Raw genomic sequence first — 19,395 nt, 5'->3', positions numbered from 1 at the left:
TGGCCGAACATAAACTGTTTACCGTACGCAGACCCTTTAATACATCCTGGCGCCCCCAAAAAGGCAAACAATCAAACCACGTCCAGCCAACCAGAACCGGAACCGAGGATCACAATCACCCTCACGCACACGCTCATCGCCGCATCACGTGTGTTGTTACGTTTTTCTTTTATTTCGACCCCACGGCTAAAAACGAGACGTCGGCAACGGTGGTCGGCCCCGCCACGGGCAAAATGGTCGGTCCGAGCTTTTATCGTTTCGAGGATGTAAAACGCAATCTGGCGCCAGCACTGGTGCAGAGAAAAAAAAAAGCGAAAAAGGAATCAGATCGCATCGGCTCTTCAACGGCTCCTCGAGCGCGGTCAGCAGTTAAAGGTGTGTCCTCTGAATCGATCCGAAAACAGGGAATGATGTTGTCGCGAGCCCTCTAAGGAATTCCCCGACTTTCACCCCCTGAGGAACATTTGAAGCCTTCAAAGCGCACTCGACCGGGACCGGCGTTGGTTAAAAAAAGCCAAACCAAACCAGGCCCATTGCCAAAGCTCATTGAAGTTCGGAACCGAATCGGCGTTCCTTTTCTGTGGCACCAATCGTCAATAGTTGGTCCAGAATCAACTAGTAACGTGCGTGTCCTTCGGCAGCCGTTCTGCGCGTGGACTTCCGGTTGAATCTGGATGATGGCGACGATTGGCCAAAGCATCCCGCCAGCGCCGGCGGCATCCGCCGAGGCGCAACAGGCGCTTCTCCACCGGAGCGGTCTGGCCGAGCGACAGAGAGCACGCGCTATCGAGCTCCGAGCAGAAAACGACGACCACGACACACCGACGAAGACGACGAAGGTCCGTCCATGTCGGGCGATGGTCGTCGGGGGCGACCCCGAGGGCGGGTCGAGGTCCGCGCTGGGGCTGGGGTTGCTTTTAAGTGTCCGCTCGGTTGCAGATCTTCCGTCAGTCGTTGACGAGCAACGCATCGGGTAGCAGCAGCAGCAGCAGCAGTAGTAGCTCTGAACAACTGGTGCGCGCCTAATATACTCCCAGAGTGTGACTTTTGCTTGAAAGGACAGTAATCAGCTAATTGACGATCAATTCGTTTGGCCAACAGAGTGAAGTGATGTGGATCAGGACGAATTCGAAATCCAATCGAAATCAGTGCGTGAAATTTTGCGTCGGATATTGAGGGAAATCCTGTTTGCCAGGGTCCAATTAGGGACAATTGTTCCTCGTGTAATCCGCAAAAAACACTATTTTTAAATTCGAAATGCAATTGAAAATTTTAAAGTGCGTATAAAATAGAATCGTTATTAGAAATTAAATTGGCAGTGGGAAATTAGACGGGAATTGGTGTGTCCAAATGGGGAGAAAAGAGTAAATGTTGAGTAGAGACTTGTTGAGCTGGATTGTTTTAGAATCCTTTGCCGAAATTCTGTGAATTCATTTCATTCAATTTAATCTTTGGTATTTTCAATTCTTTAAAGTTCTAAATTATTATTTCCCTGTCAGACTATACCACTGCCGACGGTAAAATGTACTTCTAGTTGATTTCTGTGGTTCAAGTTCCGATCGTTAAGAGCACTTTTGGCAACTGGCCATAAAAAGCAATAGACAAAGACTAAATTAGTTTTCTGCGTTACTAATAATTCAAAATAATTTGTGTGGTACAGATCGCTCCTAATTTTTGGAAGAGTTTCATTAAATACTTGACCAACTTCGAACCCTGTTGGAATATGGTTACGTTTTAATTTACAGCCCAATTACCAAAAAATAACAAACAATGAACCGTGTGGGCAGTGTGCCGTGCTGTGCAACAGTTTGTTAAACAATCTCGGACAAACGTAAGGCGTTCGGGTGGCCATTAACCGTCGTTCGGAACCCGTTTTTTTTCGCGCCGGTAACACTCGCTTGGGGCGTTCTGGGGGCACAAAACACACTCGTGAGGCGGGATGGCTTCACAAACGATTGGCAAACAAACCCGGCCGGTGGGCTGGTAACTTCCTGTGGCCACAGGAAGCACCCCCCGCACACGACGTGAGCGTGACGTCCGGCCCAGTGCATAGATGGTTTATGGTTTTCTTTTTCGTTCCCGCTGCTGATGCATAAAAAGTAGCGATACATAGAACCAGTGGCCCAGGTGAAATAGTGGCGGACCGGGACCGGGCGGCCGCTGATGCTGGTGGCAGGCGGTGGTGGACGCTCTTCGACTGGCGGCGCTGGCCGAGCCGTTGGCTGTTGTTGGGCGCAGAAATTAGTACAAATAGTGGTGATTAAGTGGTGATTAATTTGTTGACGCAAGTTGCCAAAATAAACGGGACGAAAAATCGCGAGCACGCCCGCCTGGAACGCGCCTGTCGTCACCGTCGTTGGCAGAACTGGACGGAGCAGTAACCCTCTTGCTGCGCGGGGGTTAACTACTGGTCCCCGTCGGACTATCCGTTCTTACGTGCGTGAATGTGTGGTTCTTACCTCGTTAGGCCGATGACGAACTGATCGATTGGCCTCAGCGACGGGGAGACGGTCTCTGCCTTTGTGGTAAGTTTCGGGCGGCACAAGACGTATTTGAACAACCTATTTTCGGGGGTCCCTATTCGGAAGAATGGTTCAGTTAAGGCTCCAGCAACGAACGTGTAAACACGCCGCAACTGAACCCGGTCGGGTCGGTAGAGCGAATGCAGAATTTAGAGAGTAATTAGCGTCACTTAAGCCCGGCGTTAATTCGGCGGAGGCCGTCGCGTCTTGGGTGCGCTCGCGCGTGCCACAAACTTTTACTTGCCAAATTAATAACCCCACGCATGATCGTTTTTGGTTTGCACACTCAATTGGGGGCGCGCCCGACCCGGGCCAATTAAGGATCTATCGCGGCGGTGGCGGCGGCCATGCCTTGTCTTGGGTGTAGGGTCGCGGGCTGCATTGGCCCTTGTTTGCATGAGACACCCACAAAGAAGATCCCGTTGATAAGTAAGTCAACAGTGACAAAGAGTCTGTAATTAGGAATATTTGCATTGTTCAAACCGTTTGCCAGCCTAAGCTTATGAAAAAAACCCATTATGGTCCGTCGAACGCAATTCGGATTGCCTGTTAACAGTTGCCAATTTATAATTTAAATGCGAAAAGATCACCAACCCCGTTCCGGCGGCGTGTGTCGGAGCTAAATTGAAAAGGTTATTAGATTTCGGGGAACCTTGGACGCCCAATCATCAATCATCAGCGTTGCAGTGCCGTTAGCGTGCTAAGGCACGAGAAGCGCGATCGAGAGTGTGATCGAGTTGAGCGTGCATAACAATTTAGTCAATTTAATTGAAATTAGAGCAGATTTTTTTGTTTGATAATGGTCAGCAATTCGCGGACTCCGTTTCAATAGCAAAAAACGATGTCTTTCTCAGCTTCGGGCTTTATCCTTGATTGGATTCGTGTTGAGAAATCGATGTTTAATCACCTTCAAAAACTTTGTTCCGGTCTCCGTGGACTCGCTCGCTGCACCGCAGCAGCAACCGGAAGCTCGCCGATCTTTGTAGCCTCGGTGCAAACCTTCCGGTTCCGGCCCATGGTTGATCGTAAACCTGCGATAAATCGTGGGCTCCTTTCGTGCACCGTTCCCGTGAGACATTCGGTGCTTTGTTAAGCCCGAGCCCCAGTCTAATCCCTGTCGGCGGAAGTAGGTTCACCGAATCGGATGGAAAACCGGGGGGAAATGCACAATGCAATTCGCTCTTTTGGTTCCACGTAATGGTGTGTTTGTTGGGAGGTTTATTGATTTCTTGTAATTCATTTCAGTTCTCCAATGCCATTGCCGCGCGTAACCGAATTACGTGGTCGTCGAAGGAGGATGCCGCGGCGAGATCCGATAGGGCGGGGGCCAAGAATGTTATCATTCTCAGTAACCCAGCGACGGCTCCTGGGCTGGGCGGGCTTGTTACTTCCGCCGGGAAGGTGGCAATAAACCATCCGGTTTATGCCGGGGTTTGGGGCAAACGGAACGATACGACTTTTATTGTGCCGCTACAAAGTATTGTTTAAGGAACTTCATCTCCTACCCGGAAGCCGGTTGCAAGGGAGGTCCCCGAAGGATGCCTAATGATTGGGTCGATGGTAAATGGTTTTAATGTAATTTGTATCTCCATCCCTGCCGGAGCCGTTAATCTCTGTCTCACTCTGGACTGTTTGTTGGCCATTCAAAGCAACTTGGCAGTCATTTGGAGCTCGAGAGCTCGATTAGTGGCTCAATAGAATTTACTCTGATGGGGTGCTGATGGTCAATATGTTTGGTGGATAAAGAAAATGAGTTTAAGAGGGGCGCCACGTAGCCAAGGATTCTCAGATTAAATTTACCACCCCAAAGTGGCTCGTTCCTTAAAGGTAACATTGCTCGTTTCGATGTTGAATCTCCTTCCGATTCTTGACCTCGCTCGACGACAAGAATGGCAACCCTTTCGGGTTCGTAAAGCTAGTCTGTTTTATGGTTTAAAAAATGAGCACAAAAACATGAATGTCGGAAAAGAAAAACCGGAACCCGGGATAGCGTTTTCAAGAGGATGTAATAAGAGATCGCCCCTGAGTTACGTTCTGGTTTAATTTGAAATCTCGCCGCCGCTGGGTCTCCGTCGCTTCGGCGAGCACAGTTCCGTTTCCATCGGAGACACGAAGTCAGTAAAACGCGAAGATTTACTATGCAAACGCCGCGAATGTGTTGAGACTCTACTCTGCACTCAAATGAAAGAGTGCCGCGGAAGAGCTGAAATTAAAACAAAGTTCAAAGACTGAACTTTAACACGCGGCCATCGATACACGTGTACAGTACGGCAGTGCGTCACGAGAACCGATGATAATCGTTTCACCTATAATCTTTAACCGAGAACCACCCCGGTTTAATGTTGTTACAAGCTGCATCTACGCAACGGCGTAACCGCGTCTGGGAACCACCGGAGACTGGGCGGCCGCTGATGATGGCATTCATCCGAAAGTGTCCAAAACTGTTGTCGTTCACGGCCCGGTCCGACGATTGAGAAAAGCGGCTGAGAAAGCCGTTTGATCCCCCGCCGGCCGTTGGCAAACAAAAATCAGCGTCCCACCGAACGGACGGACATGTTTTGACAGATTCCTTATCGGTCCGCGCGGTCCCTAAAACGAAACGTAAAACAGCGGGAAGAACTTGCTTACTCGGACGTGGGATGTTTTTCGGTCCATTTTTGGGGTCCCCGGATTTGATGTGGGCATCGCGCTGTGATGCGCGCACTGCTACGCTGTCGTCCCGCGCTCGAAGGGGGTTTCTGACGCACTACGAGCAACCGTGGACCAAACTTTCAATTAGAACACAGGGACCGGGAGCCGTTCGGACGTCTTCTTGGGGTCTACGAAGACAAATAATAATAAGAGAAAATATTAGATGAAAAAACGGGGAAATGAAACACTCACTATCTGTGGCCACGCGCGCCACCAGCGACTTCATCAGCATCATCTGTCGATTGAGCAGAAAATCGGATTATGTTCCAACCGCTTTTCCAGGCATCATCGGAAGGAGAAAAAAAATACGGGAAATGGTTGCTGAATGGCAACGCTGAAAGTAGGCATATTATTTGCGTTCGTTCGGAGTTCCTTCGAAGCCCCGGGATTCATTTCGTTTCCGCTTTTTTCACCGTGCAAAGGGCAGCATAGATCACGCCGAACTGATAAACCGGAAAGCGTGAGTAAAGTTAAATGAAAAACAAATCACCGAAAGGGTTGCGGCGTCGGTGGTGGCACCGCTCGGGAATTAAGCTCACGGGGTCCCGGGAATCGGAAACGATGGTATATGCTGGCCGGGCCAGTGTTTGTTTGTGTCGTCGCACCGTCACCGTCGCTATGGTTGACCGGCAAAAAGGGAGCCTTTCGATTGTGTGCGGCGGCGGCGGCGTGCGCGTTCGGCACAATGGTTTTTGCGGGTGCATGTGTTTTGCCCTTCTTTTTTTACACACCCATCATCCGGCCATTTTAAAAGCGGGTCTTCAAAACGCTGGGAAAATCAAGTAATAGTGGCCAAAGGATTATACGCCCCGGAGGAGGGATGATATACTCGAGGCCTACTTAGCGGTAAATGACGTTTGAGTTACGGGATGCTTTGGAGCACGAAAGCTGCTCATGTAAATCTAGTAGCCCATCACGGGGCGAGTTTTTGCGGGGAATTATATTTACAAATCACCGGAAGGCAATGGAATGAGATTAAAAATATGCACGTTTTGCTTATTGTTTTTAGCCCCCAACACAGATCCGGCGGTCCAATTAACATGTTAAAAATATAATTAAAATATTCACAAATTATTGATGTCAAAGACTAATGTCAAATGGAAGTATTATTTCCATTAACCTGGCGTCATTCAAAACGAGTTCATTTGTGTTTATTATTTCGCGATATAAAGGCGTTCGACATGCGAAAAATGGAAATCCTAGAGCAACTGCAAAATTACGTCATTGCGAATCGCAGAACCTCCACGTTGTAGTGGAGTGTAAATTTTTGTACAGTTCACAGAACGGTTGAAAAATCGATTGTTGATTAAATCCCACCTGCCACGCGTGGGGAATGAAAATTATGCCGAATAATCGATCGCCAAGCCACAAATTCCACCACCTGGGGGATGGGGGCCACACGAATCACACGTCCATTACGAGCGCCATTTGAGCGGCAAGTACCAACAAGATCGAGAGGGCCAGCTCCACTACCGGCACTGCTGTTTACAATCCAGCCCCGGACACGAAAGTGCACTCGTTTTGGGAGGTTTGTTTTGTCGGTATCTTCGGTGAACGTGAGTAAACAGAGAACAGCAGCCGGTCTTTCCGGAGGGCCCCACGGTCCGGAATTCGGCCGGAATCAATCGTACTTTGCGCGTTAATATAGTGCTGATGTGCGCTGATATCTTGGCGCAGCGTGAAAACCCCTTTTTTGCGATTTGGCAACCATCAATGAATCGCGCAAAAAGATGTCTGTTCCTGCACCCCGCAAGGCTATCGCGCAAAATCATCATTTTGCGTATGTCTGTGGTTTCCCCCTTTTTGTTTTCTCTCTGCCGTCGCCGTGGTATGTTCGCGATTAGAGTGGACCGCGTCATGAGTTCCTAGGGCTGGGTGGTGTGTCTCTGTGCGGTGCGGTGCGATTGGTGCAATTTTCGGCAGTGATTACAAATCAATCCACTCTGATCGATTGACTGCGCTCGAGTGCGCGTGGACCCAGGGCCACCGGGTCGCGTGGCGCGATCCCCGATTATTACCGTTCGTCCCGACGGACGGGACGTCCCGATTGCTGGCGGATTACGCGGTGGTCAAAGTCGATTCGCTGTACTGGCGAATGCGCCGTAATGGAACTCGACTGCAAGCCCCCTGAGCTAACGTCATCGAGAAATCGATGCCAAGGCTCAGATTATCACATAAGCATTAACCACGAAATAAAATTAAAACAAACAAAACCACGGTCGGCGGGCCGTTCGGGCGACCATCTGGAGGGTTGGCCAAATAATTGAAATTTTTGACAATGATTCGACAACTTCGACCAGAGCCGGGCAGCTTCACGGGTTGCTTCGGAGCGAAACCGAGAGGTCTGGCCACTAATATCACACCCGCGTGACTCATGCGCGCGTTATGGGAGTGTAGCACTATTGGTCTTTTTTTTACGGTCCCAACATAAGCTGTGGCTTTGTTTTGCGTGAATGCCCAAAATTGAATGCCGTCTGGTGGATCCCGGCGTGATTGCGGCCGATTGGGGTACAATCAAACGTGCTGGTGGTGGTGGTGGTGGTGTGGCCACAGGTGTTAAGTACAATATTTACCAACAGCCTTCGCCATGATGGGGCCCCGGCCGATGATAAGTGTTTATTATCGTTTCGGTTATTCAAAGCCCACAAAAAGCCTTCCGGGTGCGGATTAGACGTGGACGTGGACGTGGATTACTCATCGGCACTCGGTTGATCCCACGATAAAGACGTGTGATGCAATTAAGGCGCACGTTTTTGTTTCAATATTTTGATACCTTGCCTTAGGCGGGTTTACGCACCCCGCCACCCCCGGGCTGGATGAGTCAGTGAGTCCCCTGAGGATTCGCTGGTGGTCCGCAGTGTTGCGATTGAGTCATTTAAATCTCGTTTCTCGAGAAGCATTGTTAATTGCACACTTAAGTGCTTATGATAACACAAAGCTATTTAGCTGGAAATTTGATGCAGGATATTGGCGCAACAGGTTGATAACAAAAATAGAGCTGCCTTAGGCTAAAACAAGAACCGGAACAGGAAGCAATCTTCACTCTAGCAGGGCAACCTTTAGGCGGGGCGCGACGGATGTAACAACATTTGCACAACTCTTCACGCGAATTGCTTCCACCAAATAACGCTCGTTAGCTAGTATCGTTTACGCCACGCGGAAAGTACCACGCAGCGCGTCATTGGCAGGTAACCATTCTGGCTAATGGGCCACACAATCGGACGTATTACCGACGAACGAGTAAACAGGCCAAAAACCGGGGAAACCCGATCCGTTTCGGCCATTCTTAGCTCCCAGCTTTCTGCCCGCCATCGGCAGCTGATTTTCGGTCACGAACGCCATCCCCGAAAAGAACTGGCCAAGGTTTGACGGCGGAATCGGAATGTAACAATCGCCAAGTGGGTCGTCTCGGGGTCTCGGTGAAGTGCAAACCCACCGCGGACCCGTGTTATTTTGTTTACCTATAAAGCAATCAACAGAAACACGCAAGATAAACGAGAGATAAGCCCCGGAACCCGGTGGGGTGGGTGGGAAAGGAAAATTGTTTTCGGAAACCCCGGCCGCCACCACCACCACGGTTGGGTGGGAAAATTCATCTCATCCTTTCGCTCCTCCGCCGCTCGCTGGCGGTGGCCATGTTTCTCCGGTTGTTTCGGTAATTGTTTGACTTTTATTTGCAAACACATACATACACATCCGCAGGCCGTGTAAGCGTGGCGTGGTGGTGTGGTCCCGGTTCTCATTAGCTTCAACTTTTCCGCTTTGAAGCCGGGGCACTGTTTGAGTTTACGGCGTAACGGCAACCCGAACGTTTTTTTGGTTGTTGCTCGTTCTACACGGGAACACCGAACCGATTTTCACCTGCCCTGTGATCTTTGTGCCATTGAACCGGAACAGCGTGGTTCGTTTTTTTTCTTTCTCCACCGGAAGCTGTATTGGTGTACGTTTTTCGACAGATTATTTTCCATTGACTACTGGAGTCTGGACTGTTTGGCGACCCGTTTTTTTCCTGGGGCGCATGATTTTTCCTCTTTTATTTGCATGGCGATAAGAATCTGTGGCGGGCCCCAATTTGCTGGAAATTGAGGCTTTTGGTATGATTCGTTTCGCACTCTCAATCAGTTCAATTTGGTTGAACGGTTGGAATTTTAAATTCAAAACCACATCCGGCTCGTAAGCAACCAGGCGTCTCCATGGTGAAGCTTAACGAAGGGATCATTCGTTCAATCATTAACGTCAATCATTAGCTTCAATCATCAACGTTTAAACGCGTAACAACGAACACATACTAAACGTTTGCTAGAATGTCTTAAATCAAAATTAAGTAACTGAAAGATAATCTCACGCAATCGTACCATTCCGGGACTGATTTTCCGTTAAAAATTCGCCATTAAAGTATGGTTAAAAGTATGCCGCGAAACCGGCCAGAAGACGCCGGAAGAAGAACGGCGCAAGTTATTTGCCGGCCGAATGAATGCGGCGGCCCATTTTCCGCGTCATTTTACTTCTGACTTTTGAGCCCTTTTTATTATTACACGAGCCTTAAAAACATTTTTGCCGGGCGTCGCTTTCCTTCGCGCTTTCTTCGGCGAGACGGCCAATCATCGTCTTCCCATCGGGCACAGGGAACGGGCGCTCGTGGCCAGAAGCGTTATCGTAACCGGAAATGTTTCCTTGCTCCTGTTGTTTCCCCGGAATCGGTTTGATTCCGGCGTTCTGCCTGTTTTTCTATTGTGCCACACAAAGTTTGCGGTAAAAGTTCCCGCAGGTGGCCGAACCATTCCACGGGTTCTCTGATTTTTAAATTTTGTTTCTTTATCTTCCCGTCTGATTTGAATTTTCCACTTTCCACGACTTTCTTCCGCAGCGTAGCACCGGCTGACAGCGCCGTAATGCTAAACGGCGGGGATCGTAATTAGCACTCCGGGGTTACACGGTTCCTCACGGTGGCGACCGGTCTCGGGCAGACGGGCCGGCAGGGGCGCACGGCGCGATGAAGAGGGCCCGGTGGTTGGGTGTACGAGCGAAGCAAGTGACCACCGCACCGACCGAAGCTGGCGGTTGTCGTCGGCAGCCCGGAAGCAGCCGCACCGCCGTGATTGTGGAAGAGCGAAGAGCGGACCAGCTTGGCAGTGTGCTCCGAGGACAATAATGGACAGCAAGGGAGGCCCGCGAAGCATTCCAGCGAGTTCGGATCGTTCGTAATTTCGGACTGCAGTTTGGCGTCCCAAGTTGCGCCAAGGCCGTGTGTGGCCTGAACGCGAACGCGAAGAGAGAGCGAAAGAGAGCGAACACGCGCACGCGAGAGAGAGAGAGAGAAAGGGATATCAAAGAGGGAGCGAATCGAGCAAAGGGAACGACCCGTGACGGCACGATGGGGAACGAACCGGGGACCGCGAACTCTTCCGGTTCCGGAGGAAGCTCCGGTCGGGTCGGGGCTAGGAAGCGTGACTCGTGGCACGCGGCGACCGGCGGATCGAACGGGACCGACACGGGCACCTCCGGAGCGGGCACCGTCGGGGGTAGTGTCGGGCGCCAGGAACCACCGCCGCCGGACGGACCCACCACGGCGAAGGAGTCAGCCTCGAACGGAAGCTCGTCGGAGGGCAAGCGACCGCTACCGTCACCGCTGCCGATGGCCACGGCCGAAACGGCCCAGATCCTGAACAGCAAGGAGCGGAGCCTCGTCGTGACGCTGACCGGGGAGCGGCAGCGCGAAACGTGGAGCCAGAAGGCGGAGTTCCTGCTGGCCGTGATCGGGTTCGCGGTCGACTTGGGCAACGTTTGGCGCTTCCCGTACATCTGCTACCAGAACGGTGGCGGAGCGTTTCTCATCCCGTACTGCATCATGCTGCTGTTCGGGGGGCTGCCCCTGTTCTACATGGAGCTGGCCCTGGGCCAGTTCCACCGGTGCGGGTGTCTCACGATCTGGAAGCGCATCTGTCCGGCGCTAAAAGGTAAGCCGAACCACCGAAATTATTTTAATCAAATAAAGTACCGAAGCAAGTCATTAAGTTCATACGACTTCCCGCCGATAAAACAATGAAAAAGGCCGAGAACGGCCGACGAAAATAATCAGCTCTTTTAATTTGGCAGCAGAAGCCGCCAGGTGGAAGGCTTGGAGTCTCTAAATCAACCGTAAAATGGCAAACCACAGGAAAAGGCTGCTAAGCAGATTACCGAACGGTCGCGAGTGACCTGTGCTCCCGTTTTCTAATGTCCTTCGCGAGATAGAATTGAAACAATTTACCATTTTTTTGTGGGCAGTCGATCCCCTTCATTTGTTTCGAGTGAAAGACCCGGGGTCCAGTTAAAGAAAAAAGTCACGGTGGGACGGGACAGCTAGATATGAACGACACTTTTGCGCACCGGAAACCGTACGTGACATTTCCCGTGTTTCCCGACGATCGATCCGGACGGAGCGATGGGTATCGCTGTTCGCGCTAAAACCGTGGAAGCCAAAGAAAGCGCAGCAAAAAAATAAGAAATCAACTGGCCCCAGGATCGTTTACGCTTTGGCAGCAATCAAGGCAGCAAGGAGCGCCCGGATCGGGAAAGGAATCGTCGGCAAACATTTACACAGCCACAGGCACACCTGTCTGACGGGCGCGTGCCTGCGGTATAATGGTTACAATTGCTCTCGGAAGTGGAGGCAAAAATCAAAAGTTGCTTCCACAACCCGCTGCCTAGACCCGCGGCGGGCCCCGAGAAGTGGAAGAAGCCTCCACATCATTTAGATGATTTCCCTTGCCTTTTCCGCGATTTTTCTCGCCGGCATCAAACGGCATCATTCCGTCATTCCGGCGTTCCCTCCCAATCAGCGCCATCGCTCATAGTTTTCACTCAATAAATCAACAAATCAAACCATCGTACCGCATCCTGCTGATGAAGCGGCAGGATATTCATCTTCACCCACGCGCAGGACGACTGCAAGCGTAGGATTATGTGCCTCTTCTGTGGCGCGGATCCTGCGAGTGAGTAAATACCACGGAGCGGTGCCGCAGGTTTGAGTTCCTCAATCGAAAAGGGCTTACGCCGTAGTCGGCACCTTTACGCCGGATTTGTTTGAGATCTGAGGCTGGATTTTTAAGGTTTGAATAAGCACTTCATTCAGCTCCCACTTCACCTGGGAATGACGATCCGGGTTTGTTTCAGCATTTGCTCTAAAAAGGGTGTCTCTTGAAGAGCACATTTTTAAATGGAAACGATCCCGACGCGCGGAATGCGCGGAAACCAGGTCACGTGTGGGACTTGCCAAGTGCTAACGATTATTGGTTCAAGTTCTGCGTTGGTTCACGTTCTTGGTTCTCGATGGCTTGCATCAGCGGCATTACCCGGACACCTGAACGTCGATAGTCGATGAAGGCGCAGCAACAGCTTAATGGCAACACGGACCGTTTTGAATCCTCACGATCCTGCGGGGTTGTGTTACCGGTTTTTTATTGCCAGCCCCCTATCGGGTGGGTGCTGTTGATAAGCTTCGTTTGCCGTTCGTTGAGTATCATGCTCCATCGAGTGCATTTAGCTCGGTCGGCGAAGCCGTTACACGTCGGGATTCAATGAGAACCTTGGCAAAGGAGTGCTCCTTCTAGTTCTCTGGCAAAACACACGCAAAACTTTCTACTACGCTCCGCTATCGAATTTAAGGTCATACCGTGTTGGCCTAGAAATGTATCGTTCGGTTGCTGTGTGAGCCGCCAAGAAAGGCCTCGCCACCCCAGGAAGGCTTGATGCCACCGGAAACAGACGGGATGATGATTTAAAATTGTTTCTGAATAGACAATTTAGCCTCCCTTTATCAAAACGAAACCGTGGCGTAAGTTGCCGACCTACACCGCCTCCGAAACCATGGCCACCGTAAGAAAACCCCCAGCGGCCCCAGGAAGCGCTCATTGCGAAAAGGTATTGATTGCGGAGATTGCGAGTTGAGGCAAAGAATTAGATTAAATTTTGCCACCCTTTCATGCGTCGATGAGCCGCCTTGGCCGGCTTTGCGGGGAAGGATCGGATATGTGAAAGTTAGACATCCTGCCGACGAGAAGACGGATGACGACGATGGCGGTGGTGGTGGTGGTGATGATGGCGTACTCCAAAACTCGACGAAACGAACCGGAGTGGCGTTGGGTGACCCGGTTTCGGTTTTCTCACGGCGCGGCAGGGCACGAAAACTTACCCATCATCGCCAAGAGCCTGGCCAATCTGCCAAGAGCCTGGCCAAGAGCCAGGGCCACCATGAAGAAAATTAATTTCTAACATCTTTAAAATCGGCCGAGCTCGTCGACAGACAACAGCGCAGCGCAAGTGACAGTTACGTCAGTTTTTTGTCCGAATCGCCTGGTCGTAATTTTCCAGTGTCAACCCGTAGGTCTTAGCAGGCTAACAAACCCCCATCCTGCTCGGAGACCGGTCGGTGATAACGTCATAAACAAAGCCTACTGCCTCCTTCGACCGCCAGAGATGGTGGTTGGTTGGCGGGCGAGTGTGTAACGTCAACCTTAGAGGGTAAAAGTTCCGCTACGGGGAGATACTACCCCGTAGTAGCCGAGTGCCATAAATTATGAGGCAAAGATGACGGACGGTTCGTTCGTCGACGGCGCACGACACGCAATGCGGGATGAGTTTGGAAATTAATTTTCAACTTCCGTGCCCTGGTTTGCGTCGAAGGATGATGACGCGGAGCCCACCGGAGGGTGTGTCCTTCCGATTCTGGTCCGGGGGCCGGGCCGTTTCATGTTATGGTCAGATTCGCTCAAATCATTGCGTGGCCGACCGTTTGTCACGAGCAATTAATTCGCCAACTCACTTTGCGACACTGATTAATTGATATCGAACAGGAAAAAGACTGGCGGCCGCTGGCCGGCCACAAATACAGTGGACTTGTATTGACTTTGACTGCTAGAGCCGGTGCTCCATTTGGTGATTAGCATCGAGCAAATAAACAGGGGCTTTCCATTTCATTCCATTAGAGTCGCCGAGAGTGAGGTTAGGTCATGGATGACGGACAAATGGACGTCTTCGAACGTTCCGGGCACCAGGAACAGTGGACGTTGCCGGGCCACAATTTAGTTCTGTAGTTGGGCGAACTTGTTGAATCCCTGGAAGGGTGTGGACTCCGGCGTATCAAGCAACAAGTGTCGAGTGCCGGCAGAGTAAAGCACTGGAGAACGAAAACTCGACTCGACGAGGCGGAACTGGAAAAGAAAATCCCACTTGGGACAGCGTTCCCCCGTCGGTCGGTCCGATATCCGATGGTTCCGCCGGCAAACTCTGCACGTCGTCCTTGTGGTTTAAAAAAAAAGTGGGAACAAAAAATGTTTGTGGTTGGGTTTATACTCCCCGGGCCCGGGAGCAGAGAGCCCCCGAGAGTGTTTACGGACATCAGAAGAGAACTAGAACCAGAAACTGTACGCTGTAGGCTTTTGACTACTAGGCATATAGGTCGCGGTGGGATCAGATTGTAAGCTCGTAAATATACCTAGAAACGTAATGACACAGCGTTGGTTTGAAGGCTTGGCTCCGTTGGGTCCTTTGGGTCCACGTCCGAGAATCTAAACCTGTGTTATGACTATTTTTTTAATGCCAATCGACGTCAGGCATATGAATTAAAAAGTGTTTAGGTAATCTCTCAATACTTATTCGAGCAATAAATGTGGGCACAATTATGGGGCGATTAATTCCCTCCATAACCCGTAACCGTAATCCGCCTCATTGCCGAGAAAATCGATACATCGAAGCACATCCGTGCGGTGGAATTCAATTCACCACCACCACCCACCCCAAAACGACTCCTTCGGGTACACTTGACCGCTTTTATCCCACCCATTTCCCGTGCACCGTATCTTTCCGTCATTGTGGTCGATTATGCGGATTTCAACATTTAATGGTCGTCGCCGCCGTCGAGTAGAATCGTCTACTCGATTTCATTACGCTTCGAAACCGCAACGGCACCGGGTGGTAGGTGCAGAGGTGACAATAAATATAGGCTCTTTTCGTGTCGTAAATCACCGGTAGCCGCATCCAGTGCTCGGACTCGGACACTATCAGATTTTATGCGCGACCGACCAATTACTCAATCGGATGTGGCCATATATTTTTCAAACCCGCCCGTAATCTGCGCTCCTAAGGCTGAATGACTCCCGCTCCGACTCACTTCCCGTGTTCCTCGCAGGTGTGGGCTACGCCATCTGTCTGATTGACATCTACATGGGCATGTACTACAACACCATCATCGGGTGGGCCGTCTACTACCTGTTTGCGTCGTTCAGCTCCGAGCTGCCGTGGACCAAGTGTGGCAACCCGTGGAACACGGATGCCTGCTCTCCGGTCACTGGCCGACTGAACGACACTCTGCGGAACGCGAGCGCCACCCTGATGACGATGACGACGGCCGCAGCCAGCACCTTCATTCCATCGACGGATTCGGGCGCCAATTCGACAACGCTCGCGACCACACTCTCCACCATCGCCGGCCACCAGCTATACCACCGGGACCGGGAGCACCTGCTGACCAGCAGCCTGCCGACGGTGCTAGCGAATCTCAGCACCAGCACCGTGGCCACGGTTGTCGAAATGGCCGGTGGTGCACCGGCCGCCGCCATTCCGGTGTTGGCCAGTCCGGCCCGAGAATTTTTCGAGTAAGTACAAGGGCGCGGTAATCAAACTCTCGTTGCACCACTCGCAGTTGTTTATGGGTTGTTGTTGGTCGTAAATGGCCGAGAATTTACTGGCTTCTTAACGGTGTCGGTCGCACGCTGGGCCGTTTTATGTTCTCCGTGGCACAATCCTTCCTCTGAAGCGATGTGAATGCTATTTCCCGGCGATGGGGTTGTATCGAAACTTGGAGAATTAAAAGTTGGCTCTCGTGCTTATCACCAGGCGTCAGGTGCTGGAGCAGTACAAATCGCACGGACTGGACTTTATGGGGCCAGTCAAACCGTCGCTCGCCCTGTGCGTGTTCGGGGTGTTCGTCCTGGTGTACTTCTCGCTCTGGAAAGGTGTCCGCAGTGCCGGCAAGGTGGTCTGGGTAACGGCCCTCGCCCCGTACGTCGTCCTGCTGATCCTGCTCGCCCGAGGAGTCACGCTGCCGGGGGCCGCCGAAGGAATACGCTACTACCTAACGCCACAGTGGAACAAGCTAAACAACTCACGGGTAAGTTTCGTCCGCACAGCATCGTTCCCCGGGGCGACTTTAAAGCAGAAAAGCTTTCGCAGGTATGGATCGATGCAGCATCACAGATCTTCTTCTCACTCGGGCCCGGTTTCGGGACACTGTTGGCTCTGTCGAGCTACAACAAGTTCAACAACAACTGCTACCGGGACGCCCTGCTCACCAGCAGCATCAACTGTCTGACGAGCTTTCTGGCCGGGTTCGTCATCTTCTCCGTGCTCGGCTACATGGCGAACGTGCAGAACAAGTCGATCGAGGAGGTTGGCCTGGAGGGGCCGGGCCTGGTGTTTATCGTCTACCCGGAGGCGATCGCCATGATGAAGGGCTCGGTGTTCTGGTCGATCATCTTCTTCCTGATGCTCATCACGCTCGGACTGGACTCGACGTTCGGTGGTCTGGAGGCGATGATTACGGCCCTGTGTGACGAGTATCCACGCACGATCGGACGCCGGCGGGAGCTGTTTGTGCTGGTCCTGCTCGGACTCATCTACATCTGCGCACTGCCAACAATGACATACGTAAGTGATTTCATCGCCCCACGCCAATTACGCCACCTTATCGGGCGTTTAAGTCTCCCATTAGGCGCGCCAAAGCGTTTGGCAGCCATCAAGAAACGCGCTACATACTTTCTCCATTGCTTTCGATTCTCGACTCATTTGTGCCAATTGCTCGGAGTAAACTTCCCCTTCTGTTGACTTTCCCCCGACCGACCTCCATTAGACCCACCGACCGAGCTCACCGAGGTTACCTCATCAGCTGTCGATTCTCAAACGGTTGGTTCGGAACATTCGCGTCGCGGAACAAACGCAATCCTGAAACGGCAACAAATAGAGGGGAAAGAAAGGCCACACGCGCGGCGCAGGTTGGAAAATCTAGGGCTTTTGCGGTCAAACATCAAAGATGGTGCCCGGTTTGGGGATGGGAAGTGGAGAGAAAGGAACTAGAACTAACAGGGTGATGAACGGCTCGGAATAAAACGCAGGAAACCTTTCCGATCGATCGATTCCGTAGAAGATAAACGGAAAAGGTAGAAGGACCGTTCCACTTGTGACGGTCACTTGAGATCCTTGAGAAGTGGCGAACGAGCTGTGTGCGAGCGGCTTTCCTTGATGAGTTCGCCTCGATGGTGTTGGTTTTGCTACGTCCCCCGAGGAGGCTGGACAGACACGGGACGCTAAAGAAAAATCAATTTCAATCCCCTTTGGTCCGGTCCGGTTACTACGGGGGCGTCCTGAGTGAGCCAGCGGGAGCGGAAACGTGTGAACGATCAGCCACGGTCCGTGAGCAACGTTCAAACCTCCGGCTCAGGAAGTGTTTGTGGCCCATTTGAATTGATAAGTGAAGCGTTCGGTTTCCGTCTCCTTATCGCCGGACCGGGCCAAGTGTTTGGCGCCTCCATTCGTCAGCGGTCAGTGGCGACGGCGGAGGCGGCGGTGGCAAGTGATAAATAATGTCCGAGTTAATTCAATCACTTACGATACGATACGGTGCGGCGTGTTTGTGATAATGGCCTCACTGGTAGTGGTCATGTTTTTATGCATGAGCCTTCGGTGGAGGACGAATCCAGGGGGTTCGCGACGTAGACGTTCCAGCGATTTATCTGCCGCTGCCGCCTTCACGGAGATTCTATCCTTTCCGTTGATGCGGTGGTCTGGAACTGATGGAGCTACAGGTGCTTGTGGGCAGCTTCATTTCATTACATCCTGCAGTGTAGCGTTCTACCAACTCCTTCGGCGTCATCCTTGGATTTTTTCACAAAATTTATCGGACACCAACCAAAGACTTCTACAATCAACGGGATCACTGTAATTGTTAGGGTGGCGTTTATCTGGTCAACTTCCTCAACGTGTACGGACCCGGGCTAGCGATCCTGTTTGTCGTGTTCATCGAGGCGGCCGGCGTGTTTTGGTTCTACGGGGTCGAAAACTTCTCCGCCGACATCGAGCAGATGCTGGGCAAGAAACCGTCGCTCTTCTGGCGCATCTGCTGGAAGTACATCAGCCCGACGTTTCTGTTTGTAAGTAGGGAAAAGGCGCTTCCAAAAAGCCAATACCGATGCTATAATGTTCCCTCTTTTCGCAGTGCATCCTAATATTTTCACTCCTGGGGTACGAGGAAATGCTCGGCGAGGAGTACGAGTATCCGGAGTGGAGTGTGGCCGCCGGTTGGGCCCTTACACTGTCATCGGTGCTCTGCATCCCGACGTATGTGATCTACAAATTTCTGAAAAGTCCTGGCAACTGCAGGGAGGTAAGCTGTCACCTCTAGGAATTCCTTGAATCCGAATGGCCCGTTCAGAAACCTGGTTCCCTTTTTCCAGCGATTGAGACGCACGTTCAAGCCGGAACCCCTGATACCGACGGCCATCCCCGGCCAGCTGTACACCGGCACCGCCGTCTGACATGATTGCGCCAAGGAAAGCTGCTTGCGGCGGGCCCGCTGGCCCAGCGGCGTCTTCGTGCGCCTCGATTCACCAACGAACTCTTGTTGTTCCCCGAACGTCACCATTACCGTCGCTAACCATGATCGTTGTCGTAGTAACCATCGCCGTAGCCGCGATAGAGTGTGTTCTAGTAGCAGTAGCAGTAGTGCTGGTAGTTGCAGCAGCAGCAGCAGCAGCAGTAGTAGCCATAGATGTGCTCTTGGTAGCCAAGAGGGTAGATACGCCTGTGTCACTGGTAATGGTAAACATGATAGCTATGATAACACTTCCTCCTATCCCGAAGCGGGTCACCGTTACGGGCATCGGCACCATCGCCGATGCCGAAACTTCGAGAGGCACACCGTGGACCCCATTAGCCACCCGGCCTACGCAGGAGTGCCGGTAGCTTCGACGGTGCTGTTGATAGGAGGCAGCACCGGAAACGGCGTCGGCACCACGGCAACCGGCTGCTATCCGTTCGATTTGTTCCAGCGTCAGTATCGCGGGCTCGGTCCCGCCGAGAAGGTTACCATCCCGTGTTACGCCCGCGATGTTTACGCATTCCGGGGAAAGCTCACGTTTCCGTTGGCCAC

At 51.8% G+C, this 19,395-nt stretch overlaps 1 protein-coding gene across 1 annotated transcript; it reads left to right on the top strand.

Moving 5' to 3' along the window:
* Positions 1-4,936: 4,936 nt before the first annotated feature.
* Positions 4,937-18,781, top strand: LOC131205573 (sodium-dependent serotonin transporter). The gene is given in 9 exon segments (XM_058197725.1): positions 4,937-5,001; positions 10,884-11,170; positions 15,382-15,567; positions 15,823-15,847; positions 16,089-16,362; positions 16,425-16,898; positions 18,197-18,397; positions 18,463-18,630; positions 18,701-18,781. Coding segments are annotated over 9 exon segments (1,761 nt in total).
* Positions 18,782-19,395: the final 614 nt, after the last annotated feature.

Source organism: Anopheles bellator, chromosome 1 (assembly GCF_943735745.2).
Source record: "Anopheles bellator chromosome 1, idAnoBellAS_SP24_06.2, whole genome shotgun sequence".
Taxonomy (NCBI): Eukaryota; Metazoa; Arthropoda; class Insecta; order Diptera; family Culicidae; genus Anopheles; species Anopheles bellator.
Note: the sequence above shows the minus strand (reverse complement) of the source record. Positions and strands in the feature narration are given on the sequence as shown.